This window comes from Gasterosteus aculeatus, chromosome 10 (assembly GCF_964276395.1).
Source record: "Gasterosteus aculeatus chromosome 10, fGasAcu3.hap1.1, whole genome shotgun sequence".
NCBI classification, from domain to species: Eukaryota; Metazoa; Chordata; class Actinopteri; order Perciformes; family Gasterosteidae; genus Gasterosteus; species Gasterosteus aculeatus.
This window is the reverse complement of record NC_135697.1, coordinates 17565790-17587114: the sequence shown is the minus strand read 5'-3', so window position 1 is coordinate 17587114 and position 21325 is coordinate 17565790. Positions and strand designations below refer to the sequence as shown.

The following is a 21325-nucleotide window of genomic DNA, read 5'->3' as shown; positions in this document are numbered from 1 at the left end:
TTTAATGAAATTTTTTTATTGTGTTGAAATAATAAAAGTGAACAGAACTTAATAAATGAAACAGGAACTTGGACAGTGATTGAAGAAAAGACATAAACAGGAACGTGTTACAAGTCATACTGAACCAGAATGAGAGTGAAGCAGTATCAGAGCCCCAGTGGCTCAGCTCACTGGGAACACTGGTCTCTCCTCAGCGTCTCTGAGAGCGCAGTCTGGGAGCCCTGGGTGGCCTCACAGGTCACGGAGCCCACCTTGGCCCACTGGTCTGCAGGGAGCCTCAGGGTGCTGCTCCAGCTGTAGAGGGCGCCCCCCCCCAGCACCCCGGGGCTCCTGCTCTCCTCCCAGCTGCTGCTGCTGCCGTCCACCTTCCAGGCCAGACTCCAGTCGGAGGGGAAGCCCTTGTCGGCCAGGCACACCAGCGTGGCCGTCCCCTGCTGCAGCTCCTCCCTGGAGGGGGGCAGCACCGTCAGGGTGGGCCGGACATCACCTAGGAGACACGATCAGCTGTCAATCAAGCACCAGACATGGGACCCCTTCACTGTGAGAGGGCCGATTCAGGCCTTTGAGGAGTTTCTGCCAGATGTTTCTTCTGCTCCAGCAGTCACTCACTCACACCATGTTTCACTTCCCTTCAAGAAGCCTCTCATGCACATCAGCACAGAGACAATCCTCAGACAGGAGGACATGAAACCACAGAAGAAACGTCCACATGAGGACAAATGTTAAAACTGTCCAAAAGCGTTGGTCTAAAATAATGACTTCAAGCGTGAATTAATAGAGAAAATAAACCAACAGCAATCAAACTTTCTTCATGTGGATTTCAGGCAAAATTTAAAAATACGGTTTTAAAGTTCAAGACGTTTGAGAGAATGAAGTCGATCGTTAACTCGTCCGTAAACATTTATTCAAATAATCGGATCATTTTTCATTATGAAAAAACAAAAACCAACATTCTGATATTTTTCTCGAGGTTCATGTTTTTTACACGTTATAAGTTGAAAGGAGTTTGTAACAAAATGTTTAGTAGAGCTTCTCTAATATAAATGTATAAAGGAGCAGAAACTAAGGCATGAAATCAGAAAGAGATTTAAATAAATTAACAGATATTTTTACTTTTCATAAAAATTACGTTTTAAAGTTCACTGATGGAAAGTTTCTCTCTGATTGCAAAATATCTGAAAAACATACATAAATATATAAAATCATCTATTTTCTGTTTTGCCTGTTGAATATAAATATAAATATAACACATTATAGTCAGAAACAATGAGATTATTAAAGGTTTGACTTACTTCCAACGCTCAGTCTGGTTCCTCCACCAAACGTCCACCACAGTGACACGAAGGCATCGAACCGCCGTACAAAAACCTGTGAGAGTAGAGACACACGACTCTGTGACAGACACACAAACACACTACACACATTCAGTGTGTACAAGACCTCGACCCATCAAACTGATCAACACAAAGTAAATGTGTATTCAACCGGTTATTAGATGAATGTTTAACATCTGTGAGTGATATTTAATTAATAAAAACAAATAAATGATTACTAAAAAACATTTTACAAAAATGTATATTAATATTTTAGTGTTTCTTTACACATTTCCAATATCCAAAAAAGTCAAAATGATCATAAATGTATATTTATTGTGCGCTGTAAGAATGAAAAAATATCCGTTTTGATGAATTTTGTCTCATTCTGATGTTAATTTGCGTTGTAGTAAATTTTGGGGATCTTATAAAACATTCGGGAAGAAAAGTTTTCCATCAAACGGCATCAAAGACTGGTTAACGAGCACTGACACATTCCTGATCAATGGAGCGATCAGCTGATTGATCCATTGATCACCAGCGTCATCAGAGGAGTCAGGCACAGCATTTCCATAGAGACACTTTGCATCAGCAGCACATGCTCCAGTGCTCTGGGAGACCTTATAGTCCTGAGAGTTGGACCCTGGAGGACAGCTGTCCTTCATCACAGCAGAAGACACAGAGATCCTCCTCATCACAAACATGACTCTGATCTGCGTCCTCGTCTGGACTCTCCTCTGCTTCACAGGTAAAGTCCAGAGGACCAAAGTCCTCTCCTCTGTGGACGTGCGTCCCTCTGAAATGAAGGAGACACGACCATGACGCTGCTTTATGTCTTTGTCTCCGTGTCCTCAGAGTCCAGAGGCCAGGTCACAGTGACTCAGTCTGGAGCAGTGAGCTCTGCTGCTGGAGGCTCCGTCTCCATCTCATGTACAACCAGTCAGAGTGTTTATAGCTCTAATCGTTTAGCCTGGTACCAACAGAGAGACGGAGGAGCTCCTAAGCTGCTGATTCATTCTGCTACCACTCGAGCATCAGGGACTCCAGGTCGTTTTACAGGCAGTGGATCAGGATCTTCCTTCACTCTGAGCATCAGTGGAGTCATAGCTGAAGATGCAGCACATTACTACTGTCAGAGTTATCATTACATCAACAGTCAGTGGGTGTTCACACAGTGAAAAAGAGTCGTACAAAAACCTCCTTCAGTCAGAAGGAACAGAAACTGAACTGACAGCTGACGCACTTCACTGGAGACACACACACACACACACACACAGACACACAATGTACACATTCATAAAGAGCTTTCAGTGTTTCACTATTATTACTGTAACCACTAATGAACATTTATTAAAAAGGGTTCAAGGACAAAAATGATCTTGATGGAATTCAAATGAGTCTTTCCACCATTTGTTCACATCCCTTTACAGCCGTTTGTTCTGATCTGATCTACCAAAAGAATGATGAAACAAGACTATTTCCTTCTCATAGCTGCATGTTCATAAAGCGCATACAAAAACACATTTTTCCCTCATACACCTAAAAATGTAGAACCATTCATTGAGATTAATAATTCCTTCTTCACTTAAACCAGTGAAAAAAAGTGTTGTTGAATGAAACACTTGATTCCAGCAGAAAGGACACGTCTCAGGGACAAACAGTCAACTTTCAGGATCAGCGCTGAGCCAGAGAGCTAACGCTACGTTAGCATGACATCAAAGTGAACAACATTGAGTCGACATCGTTGTAAAGTTTGCTTGGGTACACGACTAACACGCTATCCGTCACACCACGGCAACAACTATTAACACAAGATGTTCACACAGAAACGCCGGCTGTGGGCCTGAGACGACGAGCGAGCTGGTGGAGGATGTGAGGGATCCTCAAGGAGAGCATCAGGGCTCAGAGGGGCAGCGCTACTCACTCCTTCCAGTTTGAGTGTTCAGGTCTCCAGCCGGTGTTCCATCCAGGTCACTAAGAACACACATTCATGATTATTCACCTAAGATGTTAGCGTCATGCTACGTGTTGTGAGCTATGAAAGGACTCGTCAGCGTTCATGCGTCTCTGCAGGCGGCGGCTGTTCTTCTTTCTGTCTCATACTCAGATCACGACTGAAAGAACTTGTGTGAAGGAAACGCAGATGTTTCTCATTCTGGTTCATTACTGGAACGTCTACTTATTGAAATAGATGTTCTCTGTTACTGTGTTTTATCAATGAAACCGGCACCAACACACAAAAGACTGAATGCGCAGAGAAGTTGAAGCACGAGGTGATTACCTGAAGGCAGCGTTCAATAGGTACGTAGACTGGAAAGCACATGTAGGGAGGGAAGAGCGTTATGGCCGATACTCTAAAAGAGACAGAACAAACCGGCCCAGAGAGAAGAGGACACGAAGAAACACACAATGAAAGGAGGGACACAACCACCAAGAAGCACACGATCACAAAGTGGGGAAACACAAGAGCCGAGTCCACCGAAATAAAACAGGAAATATTAACTGAAAACTGGAGACAAGAAGAAAATCACCTCAGAGGAGAGTTGTGTGTGACACGTGAACCATGAAGAAATGTTGTTCTACAGAATAAAACCAAGCTGAAGATCCTGGTGGAAACTTCTCTTGATTAATGTTTCACTGTTTAATTCACAAGAGTGATGATTGTGTTTGTGGAAACTTTAATAAAGCTCAAACTGTTCTTTGGAGGGTTGAAGAAGAGTCTTCAGTTCATGGTCATGTTAACGTGTTTCTTAAGAAGTTACATCACAGGTGATTTAAATAGTGAAACCCGGTCATGTGACGAGGACTCACTGGCTCCGTGTGTTTGCATACGTGTCCTTCCTCTCTGCTCACACGCCTTAAGAGAGCTGATCAGTGGCGGTCCAGGCCTCACGCACACTGGCACGCCGGCAGCACAATGATGATGTCACTGAGTCTACTGCTGACCAGCCTGGGGCTACTTGTTCAGGGTGAGACCCTCTTCTGGAGGCTTTGCTTCTCCACAGGGACGTTCTGCTGTGATGGAGAACCAGTGGAACAAGCAGCGTGGACCTTCTTCACCTGTTCTCCGTGTTGAAGAAATGAGACGCTTCTGTTTGGATGTTGATCATCTTTCTCCAAACTGGATTTGTCTCAATAACCCTTCTGCTCTTCTTCATGTTTTCCAGGTTCATCAGGAGAAATCCAGCTGACTCAGTCTCCTGGATCTCAGTCTGTTGTTCCAGGACAGACTGTCTCCATCAGGTGTAAAGCCAGTTCTGGCATTAGTACCCACCTTCACTGGTACCTACAGAAACCAGAAGAATCTCCCAAACTTTTGATTTATCAGGCTTCAAGTCGTCAGTCAGGGATCTCAGATCGTTTCAGTGGAAGTGGATCTGGAAGTGACTTCACTCTGACCATCAGAGGAGTTCTGACTGAAGATGCAGGAGATTATTATTGTCAGCAGGGTTACAGCTTCCCGTTCACACAGTGAAACAACGTCGTACAAAAACCTCCTCAGCTGGAGAGGAACTGATCAACTCAACAGCTGCACAGGAACACAGACACTTTATGTTTGAGTGACACTTCATCATTTTTAAAGATGTTAGGAAATATTGTTACAAATAGAATAAACGATAATCTTGTTGAATATGGGAAAAGATCCGTTAATACAATTTACATGATCACTATATATTAATCTCTGAAATACAATATTCACCTCTATATGTTTTCAAGGATCATTTTTGTGATTCGGATTTATTTGTTAATATGATAGATATAAAAGTTTAATAATAACTATATAATAATATGGTTAGTTATATAGTTATAGGTAGTTATAGTTTATTTTCCAACCAACCTAAATGGATGGTTTGTGTTTTAATGGTCTTGTAATCATAGTAGAACACTACAGTTGTGTTCTATTTGGATCCCACTGCTTTTATTACAGTCTTAGTATTACTGGAACTTAGTGCGGCGTTCAACAAGGTCAAAGGTGACACATTACGAGACGGACTGAGAGTCTGGGTGAGACTCTCTGGCTCAACACGACGCTGGTTTGAATCCTACTTGAAGAACCGCGAGCACTTTGTGTCTGTAGCTAATTACACATCACAGCGGATTAAAACACATGAGGTGTTCCCCAAGGTTCCTTCCTGGGGCCTCTCCTGTTCAACATCTACATGCTTCCACCTGCTCACATTATGAAAAGAAAGAAAGTGTGTATTCGTTATTATGCAGACGACACACACATCTACTATGATCCCTACTGTCACATGAAGATTATATCAAGGATTAGAGGCTTCAACAGGATTTTAATAACTTGTCACTGAACGGTTCAGGGCCAAAACACACGCGTGACCTGCTGCCACGTTACGAACCATCCCGACCCCCCAGGTCCTCTGGCTCTGCTCTCTGTTCCCAGAGTCACAACCAATCATGGAGAAGCAGCTGCACTTCTTCTGCTCCACATCTGGAACAAACTCCCAGAAAGCTGCAGGTATGCTGAGACTCTCAGCGGCTTCAAATTAAGACTGAAGACGTTTCTGTTGGCTGCAGCTTTTAATTGAACCAGACAGGGATGTTGATCCATTTACTGCATCTCTGCATATTATTACTGTATATTAAGATTTAGAATCTCAAACTACACTGTAATGTTTATTCAGATTAAAGCTTGTTTATTGTTTTAGTAATAAATGTTCAAATCAATGTTCTTCACTCATGATGCTTTTAATGCTTTAATGTGAAGCTCTTTGAATTACCTTGTTGTTGAAATGTGCTGTAAGAATAAACTTATATTTATTAATACTATGGTGATATAAAATGCTGAAGATATCCTACTTCACTATTCCAATTTGATTAAAACTTCTCAAACTTTGTAGTTCAATTAAGATTCATTTGACTAGATACTACAACTGACAGACCTTATTAGTGATGTAGATACTGTTAATGGGATTTTCTCAGAAACATTTGTTAAAAACACAGCTTCATTAAAAGATTCTTTTTTCAGTTAATGTCACAAAAGCATCATGAAAACTTTTATAAAGTATAACAATACTCTGATCATATCTGGGTCACATTCAGTTACGTTGATTCTTATCAGAGAGTTTGTTCATCAAACATCAAAAATGTCTAATAATATTTTAGTATTTCTTTATACATATTAAATAATTTTAAAATCTCAAGACTTATTCGAGTTAATTGTTTCTAGATTTATTGGAACTACAGAGAGAGAGAAACATCTGTTTACTTTACAATGAATATACTGAATGACAAAGAATTTAATGAAAAGTTTTTATTGTGTTGAAATAATAAAAGTGAACAGAACTTAATAAATGAAACAGGAACTTGGACAGTGATTGAAAAAAGACATAAACAGGAACGTGTTACAAGTCATACTGAACCAGTATGAGAGTGAACCAGTATCAGAGCCCCAGTGGCTCAGCTCACTGGGAACACTGGTCTCTCCTCAGCGTCTCTGAGAGCGCAGTCTGGGAGCCCTGGGTGGCCTCACAGGTCACGGAGCCCACCTTGGCCCACTGGTTTGCAGGGAGCCTCAGGGTGCTGCTCCAGCTGTAGAGGGCGCCCCCCCCCAGCACCCCGGGGCTCCTGCTCTCCTCCCAGCTGCTGCTGCTGCCGTCCACCTTCCAGGCCAGACTCCAGTCGGAGGGGAAGCCCTTGTCGGCCAGGCACACCAGCGTGGCCGTCCCCTTCTGCAGCTCCTCCCTGGAGGGGGGCAGCACCGTCAGGGTGGGCCGGACATCACCTAGGAGACACGATCAGCTGTCAATCAAGCACCAGACATGGGACCCCTTCACTGTGAGAGGGCCGATTCAGGCCTTTGAGGAGTTTCTGCCAGATGTTTCTTCTGCTCCAGCAGTCACTCACTCACACCATGTTTCACTTCCCTTCAAGAAGCCTCTCATGCACATCAGCACAGAGACAATCCTCAGACAGGAGGACATGAAACCACAGAAGAAACGTCCACATGAGGACAAATGTTAAAACTGTCCAAAAACGTTGGTCTAAAATAATGACTTCAAGCGTGAATTAATAGAGAAAATAAACCAACAGCAATCAAACTTTCTTCATGTGGATTTCAGGGTAAATTTAAAATTATTGTTTTAAAGTTCAAGACGTTTGAGAGAATGAAGTCGATCGTTAACTCGTCCGTAAACATTTATTCAAATAATCGAATCACAAAAACCAACATTCTGATATTTTTCTCGAGGTTCATGTTTTTTACACGTTATAAGTTGAAAGGAGTTTGTAACAAAATGTTTAGTAGAGCTTCTCTAATATAAATGTATAAAGGAGCAGAAACTAAGGCATGAAATCAGAAAGAGATTTAAATAAATTAACAGATATTTTTACTTTTCATAAAAATAACGTTTTAAAGTTCACTGATGGAAAGTTTCTCTCTGATTGCAAAATATCTGAAAAACATACATAAATATATAAAATCATCTATTTTCTGTTTTGCCTGTTGAATATAAATATAAATATAACACATTATAGTCAGAAACAATGAGATTATTAAAGGTTTGACTTACTTCCAACGCTCAGTCTGGTTCCTCCACCAAACGTCCACCACAGTGACACGAAGGCATCGAACCGCCGTACAAAAACCTGTGAGAGTAGAGACACACAACTCTGTGACAGACACACAAACACACTACACACATTCAGTGTGTACAAGACCTCGACCCATCAAACTGATCAACACAAAGTAAATGTGTATTCAACCGGTTATTTGATGAATGTTTGACATCTGTGAGTGATATTTAATTAATAAAAAACAAATAAATGATTACTAAAGAACATTTTACAAAAATGTATATTAATATTTTAGTGTTTCTTTACATATTTCCAATATCCAAAAATGTGAAAATGATCATAAATGTATATTTATTGTGCGCTATAAGAATGAAAAAATATCCATTTTGATGAATTTTTTCTCATTCTGATGTTAATTTACATTGTAGTAAATTTTGGGGATCTTATAAAACATTCGGGAAGAAAAGTTTTCCATCAAACGGCATCAAAGACTCGTTAACGAGCACTGACACATTCCTGATCAATGGAGCGATCAGCTGATTGATCCATTGATCACCAGCGTCATCAGAGGAGTCAGGCACAGCATTTCCATAGAGACACTTTGCATCAGCAGCACATGCTCCAGTGCTCTGGGAGACCTTATAGTCCTGAGAGTTGGACCCTGGAGGACAGCTGTCCTTCATCACAGCAGAAGACACAGAGATCCTCCTCATCACAAACATGACTCTGATCTGCGTCCTCGTCTGGACTCTCCTCTGCTTCACAGGTAAAGTCCAGAGGACCAAAGTCCTCTCCTCTGTAGACGTGCGTCCCTCTGAAATGAAGGAGACACGACCATGACGCTGCTTTATGTCTTTGTCTCCGTGTCCTCAGAGTCCAGAGGCCAGGTCACAGTGACTCAGCCTGGAGCAGTGAGCTCTGCTGCTGGAGGCTCCGTCTCCATCTCATGTACAACCAGTCAGAGTGTTTATAGCTCTATTTATTTAGCCTGGTACCAACAGAGAGACGGAGGAGCTCCTAAGCTGCTCATTTATTCTGCTACCACTCGAGCATCAGAGACTCCAGGTCGTTTTACAGGCAGTGGATCAGGATCTTCCTTCACTCTGAGCATCAGTGGAGTCACAGCTGAAGATGCAGCACATTACTACTGTCAGAGTTTTCATTACCCTAATAGTCAGTATGTGTTCACACAGTGAAAAAGAGTCGTACAAAAACCTCCTTCAGTCAGAAGGAACAGAAACTGAACTGACAGCTGACGCACTTCACTGGAGACACACACACACACACACACACACACACACACACACACACACCAGCAGCTCACCTTATCTGTGGATCAGTGTTGATGACTAATACAAATATAGTAATAAAGATTTGTTTTGAAGGGACTACTTGTTTCTTCAGCACTCTCAGTATTTAGCATTAGCAGGAGTCCTTCAGTGTCTCAGGTATCTGGCGTAGAAGAGGACACTAGCTGGGATCCCCTGATAAAAATGTGAAGAAGGGTTCTGCTGATGTCAAAGGACCTTAGTTTCCTCAAGAAGAAGAGTTTGGACTGAGCCTTTTTGAACACGGCATCAGGGTTGAACTTAGTACCCAGGTAGATCCCGACATATTTCTGTGACTGGACAACGCCTGCTGACCCTCGATTGTCATTGGGAGACCTGCTCCACCACCCTCCTGAAATCAGTGAGCAGCTCTCTGGTCTGTCCGACATTTAGTTTTAGGACGTTTTCATCACAGCAGCAGACAAAAGATTCAACCTCTTGTTTAAATCCATCTCTTTGGCTTGGGTAGGAGACCGTTTGTCTTTAGTCAGGAGGATGGAATGAGAAGGAGGGAGAGGAAAGCGTTCTCTGGGGTGCTCCTTCTTTTGTGGAGATCTCGGACATGTCTTCGTCAAACCGGACAAACTTCGCTTCGACACAAATAAAATTCTATGATACGAGTAATAGTTGTAATGTACGGTTTGAAATTAAACATTTTTTTTTAGGATATTCGGTACCCAATAAATATAGAATACAAATAAATATCTGTTATATGTGAAAAATGATCCTGTGTATTATGACTTAAAATCGTACTAGAACTCAAATTTCCGTTCAAACTGATTGATGGAGTCTGGATCCTAAGAGGCTTTCTCTCCCTCGTGAGATGATTTAAATAGTGAAACCCGGTCATGTGACGAGGACTCACTGGCTCCGTGTGTTTGCATACGTGTCCTTCCTCTCTGCTCACACGCCTTAAGAGAGCTGATCAGTGGCGGTCCAGGCCTCACGCACACTGGCACGCCGGCAGCACAATGATGATGTCACTGAGTCTACTGCTGACCAGCCTGGGGCTCCTTGTTCAGGGTGAGACCCTCTTCTGGAGGCTTTGCTTCTCCACAGGGACGTTCTGCTGTGATGGAGAACCAGTGGAACAAGCAGCGTGGACCTTCTTCACCTGTTCTCCGTGTTGAAGAAATGAGACTCTTCTGTTTGGATCTTGATCATCTTTCTCCAAACTGGATTTGTCTCAATAACCCTTCTGCTCTTCTTCATGTTTTCCAGGTTCATCAGGAGAAATCCAGCTGACTCAGTCTCCTGGATCTCAGTCTGTTGTTCCAGGACAGACTGTCTCCATCAGGTGTAAAGCCAGTTCTGGCATTAGTACCAACCTTCACTGGTACCTACAGAAACCAGAAGAATCTCCCAAACTTTTGATTTATTACGCTACAGGTCGTCAGTCAGGGATCTCAGAGCGTTTCAGTGGAAGTGGATCTGGAAGTGACTTCACTCTGACCATCAGAGGAGTTCTGACTGAAGATGCAGGAGATTATTATTGTCAGCAGAGTAACAGCTTCCCGTTCACACAGTGAAACAACGTCGTACAAAAACCTCCTCAGCTGGAGAGGAACTGATCCACTCAACAGCTGCACAGGAACACAGACACTTTACGTTTGAGTGACACTTCATCATTTTGTCAGGAAATATTGTTTTAAATAGAATGAATAATAATCTAGTTGAATAAGGGAAAAGATCCGTTAATACAATTAACATGATCACTATATATCCCTGAAATACAGTATTCACCTCTATATGTTTTTAAGGATTATTTTTGAGTGATTCCCGTTGCGGCTAAAACTCGCTCTCTTTGGCCCCTATTCATGCGTCCTATCGCTTTAACCACGGCGGGAGATCGGGACCAGTCGTCTGACTCGCGGCTTTGCCTCCGAACAGAAACCCAGGAGTTATTACAACAATTGAGTTGTAATGGTTTGGATGCCTTACGATGCCAATCACCATCAAGTGTAGTCACAGGGCTGAGGCCGAGTCAAAGACGGTATCTGCCGTAACCCGTTTCTCCCCCAACTATGCGCCATTCGCACCAACTTATAAGAGCGCCCGCCTCCCCTGTAGGAGGCACACTTTGCTTTTAACACAAAGAAAGAGAACAAAAATAAGTTATTTTAATACATGGACATGAACTTAAATGTGGCTCCTAAATTCCTATTTAATTATTGGTGTGATTGGTGTGATTGGTGTTTTATTTGGATCTCACTGCTTTTATAACAGTCTTAGTATTACTGGAACTCAGTGCGGCGTTCAACAAGGTCAACGGTGACACATTACGAGACGGACTAAAGGCCGGCGCATGTTTCTGCGTTTGCGTCTTTACGTCGTGTCGACGCACTCGTTTCACTTCATGGTTCTAAAAGTCTTGCGTGTGTTGCAGAGCGATTCACCTCCAGTTGGTTGGTTTATTTATTTATCACAGACTTTATTGCTGCTTTTCATAAAGGACACATTTGTCCCGTATTTTCCTCCACAACTTTGTTCCCCTCGTTTGTGGAGATCTCCCTCCATGAATCAGAGGCCATCCGGCGTCCTCATAGTCCGCGAATGACGGCTTGTAGAAGCGGTCATATATACGCATTTCTTCCCACAAAAGCTCTTCAATCTGATCCGTTTTATCGTAAACAGTCTTTGTTTAAATAACGGCCGTATTGTGCTGTGAAAACGGAGATGTGAGACTCCGTAAAGGACGTAGTCAGCAGACCAATCACAGCCTGGTGCTGCAGGAGGCTGCGTAGATTTTGAGAAAAGTCTAGAAAAATGGGTCGACGCACGCAAGGAGGTGTGAAAAGACACGCAAGGGACACGCAAGGGACACGCAAGGGGCTCTTGCGTCTGCGTGTCCTTGCGTCTCTCTGAAAACACAGAAGCATAAACTAGGCTTAAGAGTCACACGACGCTGGTTTGAATCCTACTTGAAGAACCGCGAGCACTTTGTGTCTGTAGATAATTACACATCACAGCGGAGTAAAACACATGAGGTGTTCCCCATGGTTCCTTCCTGGGGCCTCTCCTGTTCAACATCTACATGCTTTCACCTGCTCACATTATGCAAAGAAACAAAGTGTGTATTCGTTATTATGCAGACGACACACACATCTACTATGATCCCTACTGTCACCTGAAGAATATATCAAGGATTAGAGGCTTCAACAGGATTTTAATAACTTGTCACTGAACGGTTCAGGGCTAAAACACACGCGTGACCTGTTGCCACCTTACGAACCATCCCGACCCCCCAGGTCCTCTGGCTCTGCTCTCTGTTCCCAGAGTCACAAACAAACATGGAGAAGAGGCTTCACTTGTTCTGCTCCACATCTGGAACAAACCCCCAGAAAGCTGCAGGTCTGCTGAGACTCTCAGCGGCTTCAAATTAAGACTGAAGACGTTTCTGTTGGCTGCAGCTTTTAATTGAACCAGACAGGGATGTTGATCCATTTACTGCATCTCTGCATATTATTACTGTATTTTACTATTTATATTCTCAAACTACACTGTAATGTTTAATCAGATTAAAGCTTGTTTATTGCTTTAGTAATAAATGTTCAAATCAATGTTCTTCACTCATGCTTTTAATGCTTTAATGTGAAGCTCTTTTCCAATTTGATTAAAACTTCTCAAACTTTGTACTTTGTACTTTGTTCAATTAAGATTCATTTGACTAGATACTACAACTGACAGACCTTATTAGTGATGTAGATACTGTTAATGGGATTTTCTTAGAAACATTTGTTAAAAACACAGCTTTATTAAAAGATTATTTTTTCAGTTAATGATGTCACAAAAGCATCATGAAAACCTTTATAAAGTATAACAATACTCTGATCATATCTGGGTCACATTCAGTTACATTGATTCTTATCAGAGAGTTTGTTCATCAAACATCAAAAATGTCTTAGGAAAAAAATATTATAGGATTTCTTTATACATATTAAATAATTTTGAAATCTCAAGACTCATTCGAGTTAATTGTTTCTAGATTTATTGGAAGTAGAGAGAGAGAAACATCTGTTTACTTTACAATGAATATACTGAATGACAAAGAATTTAATGAAAAGTTTTTATTGTGTTGAAATAATAAAAGTGAACAGAACTTAATAAATGAAACAGGAACTTGGACAGTGATTGAAAAAAAGAAATAAACAGGAACGTGTTACAAGTCATACTGAACCAGTATGAGAGTGAAGCAGTATCAGAGCCCCAGTCGCTCAGCTCACTGGGAACACTGGTCTCTCCTCAGCGTCTCTGAGAGCGCAGTCTGGGAGCCCTGGGTGGCCTCACAGGTCACGGAGCCCACCTTGGCCCACTGGTTTGCAGGGAGCCTCAGGGTGCTGCTCCAGCTGTAGAGGGCGCCCCCCCCCAGCACCCCGGGGCTCCTGCTCTCCTCCCAGCTGCTGCTGCTGTCGTCCACCTTCCAGGCCAGACTCCAGTCGGAGGGGAAGCCCTTGTCGGCCAGGCACACCAGCGTGGCCGTCCCCTGCTGCAGCTCCTCCCTGGAGGGGGGCAGCACCGTCAGGGTGGGACGGACATCACCTAGGAGACACGATCAGCTGTCAATCAAGCACCAGACATGGGACCCCTTCACTGTGAGAGGGCCGATTCAGGCCTTTGAGGAGTTTCTGCCAGATGTTTCTTCTGCTCCAGCAGTCACTCACTCACACCATGTTTCACTTCCCTTCAAGAAGCCTCTCATGCACATCAGCACAGAGACAATCCTCAGACAGGAGGACATGAAACCACAGAAGAAACGTCCACATGAGGACAAATGTTAAAACTGTCCAAAAGCGTTGGTCTAAAATAATGACTTCAAGCGTGAATTAATAGAGAAAATAAACCAACAGCAATGAAACTTTCTTTATGTGGATTTCAGGGTAAATTTAAAAATATGGTTTTAAAGTTCAAGACGTTTGAGAGAATGAAGTCGATCGTTAACTCGTCCGTAAACATTTATTCAAATAATCGGATCATTTTTCATTATGAAAAAACAAAAACCAACATTCTGATATTTTTCTCGAGGTTCATGTTTTTTACACGTTATAAGTTGAAAGGAGTTTGTAACAAAACGTTTAGTAGAGCTTTTCTAATATAAATGTATAAAGGAGCAGAAACTAAGGCATGAAATCAGAAAGAGCTTTAAATAAAGAAACAGATAATTTTACTTTGACTTTTCATACAAATAACGTTTTAAAGTTCACTGATGGAAAGTTTCTCTCTGATTGCAAAATATCTGAAAAACATACATAAATATATAAAAGCATCTATTTTCTGTTTTGCCTGTTGAATATAAATATAAATATAACACATTATAGTCAGAAACAATGAGATTATTAAAGGTTTGACTTACTTCCAACGCTCAGTCTGGTTCCTCCACCAAACGTGATCCACAGTGACACGAAGGCATCGAACCGCCGTACAAAAACCTGTGAGAGTAGAGACACACGACTCTGTGACAGACACACAAACACACTACACACATTCAGTGTGTACAAGACCTCGACCCATCAAACTGATCAACACAAAGTAAATGTGTATTCAACCGGTTATTTGATGAACGTTTAACATCTGTGAGTGATATTTAATTAATAAAAAAACAATAAATGATTACTAAAGAACATTTTACAAAAATGTATATTAATATTTTAGTGTTTCTTTACACATTTCCAATATCCAAAAATGTGAAAATGATCATAAATGTATATTTATTGTGCGCTATAAGAATGAAAAAATATCCATTTTGATGAATTTTGTCTCATTCTGATGTTAATTTACATTGTAGTAAATTTTGGGGATCTTATAAAACATTCGGGAAGAAAAGTTTTCCATCAAACGGCATCAAAGACTCGTTAACGAGCACTGACACATTCCTGATCAATGGAGCGATCAGCTGATTGATCCATTGATCACCAGCGTCATCAGAGGAGTCAGGCACAGCATTTCCATAGAGACACTTTGCATCAGCAGCACATGCTCCAGTGCTCTGGGAGACCTTATAGTCCTGAGAGTTGGACCCTGGAGGACAGCTGTCCTTCATCACAGCAGAAGACACAGAGATCCTCCTCATCACAAACATGACTCTGATCTGCGTCCTCGTCTGGACTCTCCTCTGCTTCACAGGTAAAGTCCAGAGGACCAAAGTCCTCTCCTCTGTGGACGTGCGTCCCTCTGAAATGAAGGAGACACGACCATGACGCTGCTTTATGTCTTTGTCTCCGTGTCCTCAGAGTCCAGAGGCCAGGTCACAGTGACTCAGCCTGGAGCAGTGAGCTCTGCTGCTGGAGGCTCCGTCTCCATCTCATGTACAACCAGTCAGAGTGTTTATAGCTCTAATTATTTAGCCTGGTACCAACAGAGAGACGGAGGAGCTCATAAGCTGCTGATTTATTATGCTACCACTCGAGCATCAGAGACTTCAGGTCGTTTTACAGGCAGTGGATCAGGATCTTCCTTCACTCTGAGCATCAGTGGAGTCACAGCTGAAGATGCAGCACATTACTACTGTCAGAGTTTTCATGTAATCAACAGTCAGTGGGTGTTCACACAGTGAAAGAGAGTCGTACAAAAACCTCCTTCAGTCAGAAGGAACAGAAACTGAACTGACTGCTGACGCACTTCACTGGAGACACACACACACACACACACACACACACACACACACACACACACACACAATGTACACGTTCACGTTGGAATTCAAATGATTCTTTCCCCCATATGTTCCAACTCAGTCTCACAGCAAAATGTGTACTAGGGACGTTGGTCCACAAGGGAAAACGTAGTATTCGAGATAGTAGGTAGATTTTGAGAAAAGTAAAGATGAAATCAGTAATATTGACATGATATTCGTCTTTTCTCAATCTTTGAACTGTCTGTAAACCAGATCCAAAAATGGTATCACTCTATTTTCACTTGATCCTACTGCGTGTTGACCTCCTCTATGCTCATGTAAAATACTGTGTTTATCACAGATAACAGACCGACAGTCCGCCATTTTCTTTCTTTAGCTGAGGGTAACTTGATAGTCACGTGACCCAATTGCAAGGAAATGTAAATGAATAGGCCGAATAACACAGTATTGTCACCATTTTGGGGGCAAATGGTGACAATACTACGTTGTCCCTTGTGGACCAACGTAGCTTTTACACATTTTGCTGTGAGACAGCTATGAATGAAGAAGTAGGTGAGACTTATTTAAACCACATTACCTGAAACAGAGAGAGAATTATCATCAACGTTCAACGAGGAAAACAGACTTTTATCATCCAGTTGAATGAATGATCTCATTTGATCTGGTCTCTCAGATTAGTGAAGCTGCAGATAAGAGACGATCTGGAGGAATAAGTGCGACCAGGTTGCATTGGTGCGTCTGTCTTTGGGTTCATACAGAATGAGATGTTAGCGTCATGCTACGTGTTGTGAGCTATGAAAGGACTCGTCAGCGTTCATGCGTCTCTGCAGGCGGCGGCTGTTCTTCTTTCTGTCTCATACTCAGATCACGACTGAAAGAACTTGTGTGAAGGAAACGCAGATGTTTCTCATTCTGGTTCATTACTGGAACGTCTACTTATTGAAATAGATGTTCTCTGTTACTGTGTTTTATCAATGAAACCGGCACCAACACACAAAAGACTGAATGCGCAGAGAAGTTGAAGCACGAGGTGATTACCTGAAGGCAGCGTTCAATAGGTACGTAGACTGGAAAGCACATGTAGGGAGGGAAGAGCGTTATGGCCGATACTCTAAAAGAGACAGAACAAACCGGCCCAGAGAGAAGAGGACACGAAGAAACACACAATGAAAGGAGGGACACAACCACCAAGAAGCACACGATCACAAAGTGGGGAAACACAAGAGCCGAGTCCACCGAAATAAAACAGGAACTATTAACTGAAACCTGGAGACAAGAAGAAAATCACCTCAGAGGAGAGTTGTGTGTGACACGTGAACCATGAAGAAATGTTGTTCTACAGAATAAAACCAAGCTGAAGATCCTGGTGGAAACTTCTCTTGATTAATGTTTCACTGTTTAATTCACACGAGTGATGATTGTGTTTGAGGAAACTTTAATAAAGCTCAAACTGTTCTTTGGAGGGTTGAAGAAGAGTCTTCAGTTCATGGTCATGTTAACGTGTTTCTTAAGACGTTACATCACAGGTGATTTAAATAGTGAAACCCGGTCATGTGACGAGGACTCACTGGCTTCGTGTGTTTGCATACGTGTCCTTCCTCTCTGCTCACACGCCTTAAGAGAGCTGATCAGTGGCGGTCCAGGCCTCACGCACACTGGCACGCCGGCAGCACAATGATGATGTCACTGAGTCTACTGCTGACCAGCCTGGGGCTCCTTGTTCACGGTGAGACCCTCTTCTGGAGGCTTTGCTTCTCCACAGGGACGTTCTGCTGTGATGGAGAACCAGTGGAACAAGCAGCGTGGACCTTCTTCACCTGTTCTCCGTGTTGAAGAAATGAGACTCTTCTTTCTGGATGTTGATCATCTTTCTCCAAACTGGATTTGTCTCAATAACCCTTCTGCTCTTCTTCATGTTTTCCAGGTTCATCAGGAGAAATCCAGCTGACTCAGTCTCCTGGATCTCAGTCTGTTCTTCCAGGACAGACTGTCTCCATCAGGTGTAAAGCCAGTTCTGGCATTAGTACCTACCTTCACTGGTACCTACAGAAACCAGAAGAATCTCCCAAACTTTTGATATATGGCGCTTCAAGTCGTCAGTCTGGGATCTCAGATCGTTTCAGTGGAAGTGGATCTGGAAGTGACTTCACTCTGACCATCAGAGGAGTTCTGACTGAAGATGCAGGAGATTATTATTGTCAGCAGGGTTACAGCCCGTTCACACAGTGAAACAACGTCGTACAAAAACCTCCTCAGCTGGAGAGGAACTGATCAACAGCTGCACAGGAACACAGACACTTTACGTTTGAGTGACACTTCATCGTTTTTAAAGATTCTTGTCAGGAAATATTGTTTTAAATAGAATAAATGATAATCTAGTTGAATAAGGGAAAATATCCGTTAATACAATTTACATGATCACTATATATTAATCTCTGAAATACAATATTCACCTCTATATGTTTTCAAGAATCATTTTTGTGATTCGGATTTATTTGTAAATTTGATAGATGGCGTAAATATAAACGACCTGAGGACCTGCTTAAATTTAAATCTCTCCTCACCTCGTTTTCTGCTTCTATCTCTGCTGCCAAAAGCTCTTTCTACCAATCCCAAATCGAATCCTCATTCTCTAACCCCAAAAAACTCTTCTCAATCTTCTCCAATCTCCTCGAACCCCCTACCCCTCCTACCCCCTCCCCCCTTCTTCCGGGAGACTTTGTCAACTACTTCACCAAGAAAATAGCTGACTTATGCTCCTCCTTCTCAAACCCACCTCCTACTTCTCGCGTCGCACCGACCTCACCTCTTTCGCCCTCACTTTCCTCTTTCACCCCCTCCTCAACCTTTCACAACCTCCTTGACCCCCACCAGTCAGGTTTCAAGGCAGGCCACTCCACAGAGACTGCTCTCCTTGCTGTCTCAGAGCAACTCCACACTGCTAGAGCTCCTCTCTCTCTTCTGTCCTCGTCCTTCTGGACCTCCCTGCTGCATTTGACACGGTCAACCACCAGATCCTTATTTCCTCCTTTCAGGAACTTGGTGTCACAGGCTCTGCTCTCTCCCTTCTCTCGTCCTACCTTGACGGCCGCACCTACCGGGTAACCTGGCGAGGATCTGTGTCGGAACCTTGTCCTCTTACTACTGGAGTTCCTCAGGGTTCCGTGCTGGGTCCCCTCCTGTTTTCGCTTTACACCAACTCTCTTGGCGCTGTCATTCGCTCGCATGGCTTCTCTTACCACTGCTATGCCAATGACACCCAACTAATTCTCTCCTTCCCTCACTCGGACACCCAGGTGGCGGCTCGGATCTCTGCCTGTCTAACTGACATCTCTCAGTGGATGTCCGCCCACCATCTGAAAATCAACCCCGACAAGACTGAACTACTTCTCTTTCCCGGAAAAGATTCGCTTACCCAGGACCTGACAGTCAACTTTGGGAACTCCGTACTAACGCCCACTTTGACCGCTAAGAACCTCGGCGTCACACTCGACAGCCAACTCTCCCTGATTCCCAACATCACCGCGACAACGCGATCCTGTAGATACACGCTCTACAACATCAGGAGAATACGTCCCCTTCTCACTCAGAAGGCAGCGCAGGTACTGATTCAGACTCTTGTCCTCTCCTGCCTGGACTACTGCAACTCCCTCCTGGCAGGTCTCCCTGCCACCGCCATTCGACCTCTGCAGCTCATTCAGAATGCAGCAGCTCGACTGGTCTTCAACCTTCCGAAGTTCTCCCACACTACTCCACTCCTCCGCTCTCTTCACTGGCTACCGGTGGCCGCCCGCATCCAGTTCAAAACACTGGTGCTCACGTACCATGCTGTGAATGGATGGGGTCCAGCTTACATCCAGGACATGGTCAAACCCTACATCCCAACCCGCACTCTCCGCTCTGCATCTGCAAAACTACTCGTCCCTCCCTCACTGAGAGCAAAACACTCGACTAGGTCTCGACTCTTTGCTGTCCTTGCGCCGAAATGGTGGAACGAGCTCTCTGAAGACACCAGGACCGCAGAGAGCCTTCACATTTTCCGCCGCAAACTAAAGACACACCTCTTCAGACTCTACCTCGACTGAAGACTAACAAATTGTAGCACTTAAATTGTACTTGTAACGTCATTCATCTATAGCAAATTGTAAATTGGCTTATTTGAGGAAATTGCACTTTCTTGTTTCTTGTTCTCCTGAGTTTGTACCCTATGGTTGAACGCACTTATTGTACGTCGCTTTGGATAAAAGCGTAAGCTAAATGACATGTAATGTAATGTAATGTAATAGATATAAAATAGTTTAATAATAGCTATATAATAATATAGTAAGTTATATAGTTATAGGTTGTTATAGTTTCTTTGGATCCCACTGCTTTTATTACAGTCTTAGTATTACTGGAACTCAGTGCGGCGTTCAACAAGGTCAAAGGTGACACATTACGAGACGGACTGAGAGTCTGGGTGAGACTCTCTGGCTCAACACAACGCTGGTTTGAATCCTACTTGAAGAACCGTGAGCACTTTGTGTCTGTAGATAATTACACATCACAGCGGAGTAAAACACATGAGGTGTTCCCCAAGGTTCCTTCCTGGTGCCTCTCCTGTTCAACATCTACATGCTTCCACCTGCTCACATTATGCAAAGAAACAAAGTGTGTATTCGTTATTATGCAGACGACACACACATCTACTATGATCCCTACTGTCACATGAAGAATATATCAAGAATTAGAGGCTTCAACAGGATTTTAATAACTTGTCACTGAACGGTTCAGGGCCAAAACACACTCGTGACCTGCTGCCACCTTACGAACCATCCCGACCCCCCAGGTCCTCTGGCTCTGCTCTCTGTTCCCGGAGTCACAACCAAACATGGAGAAGCAGCTTCACTTCTTCTGCTCCACATCTGGAACAAACTCCCAGAAAGCTGCAGGTCTGCTGAGACTCTCAGCGGCTTCAAATTAAGACTGAAGACGTTTCTGTTGGCTGCAGCTTTTAATTGAACCAGACAGGGATGTTGATCCATTTACTGCATCTCTGCATATTATTACTGTATATTAAGATTTAGAATCTCAAACTACACTGTAATGTTTATTCAGATTAAAGCTTGTTTATTGTTTTAGTAATAAATGTTCAAATCAATGTTCTTCACTCATGATGCTTTTAATGCTTTAATGTGAAGCTCTTTGAATTACCTTGTTGTTGAAATGTGCTGTAAGAATAAACTTATATTTATTAATACTATGGTGATATAAAATGCTGAAGATATCCTACTTCACTATTCCAATTTGATTAAAACTTCTCAAACTTTGTAGTTCAATTAAGATTCATTTGACTAGATACTACAACTGACAGACCTTATTAGTGATGTAGATACTGTTAATGGGATTTTCTCAGAAACATTTGTTAAAAACACAGCTTCATTAAAAGATTCTTTTTTCAGTTAATGTCACAAAAGCATCATGAAAACTTTTATAAAGTATAACAATACTCTGATCATATCTGGGTCACATTCAGTTAC

The 21325-nt window shown here is 42.7% G+C and overlaps 3 gene segments (V, D, J or C); all 3 read right to left on the bottom strand.

The window, feature by feature from the left end:
- LOC120827021 (Ig kappa-b4 chain C region-like) lies at positions 1 to 1859 on the bottom strand. The segment is given in 3 exon segments: positions 1 to 487; positions 1293 to 1368; positions 1806 to 1859. Coding segments are annotated over 3 exon segments (435 nt in total).
- Positions 1860 to 6570: 4711 nt separating this feature from the next.
- On the bottom strand, positions 6571 to 8440 carry LOC120827013 (Ig kappa-b4 chain C region-like). The segment is given in 3 exon segments: positions 6571 to 7056; positions 7844 to 7919; positions 8269 to 8440. Coding segments are annotated over 3 exon segments (450 nt in total).
- A 4787-nt stretch (positions 8441 to 13227) lies between these two features.
- Positions 13228 to 15420, bottom strand: LOC144383475 (Ig kappa-b4 chain C region-like). The segment is given in 3 exon segments: positions 13228 to 13714; positions 14526 to 14601; positions 15168 to 15420. Coding segments are annotated over 3 exon segments (480 nt in total).
- Positions 15421 to 21325: the final 5905 nt, after the last annotated feature.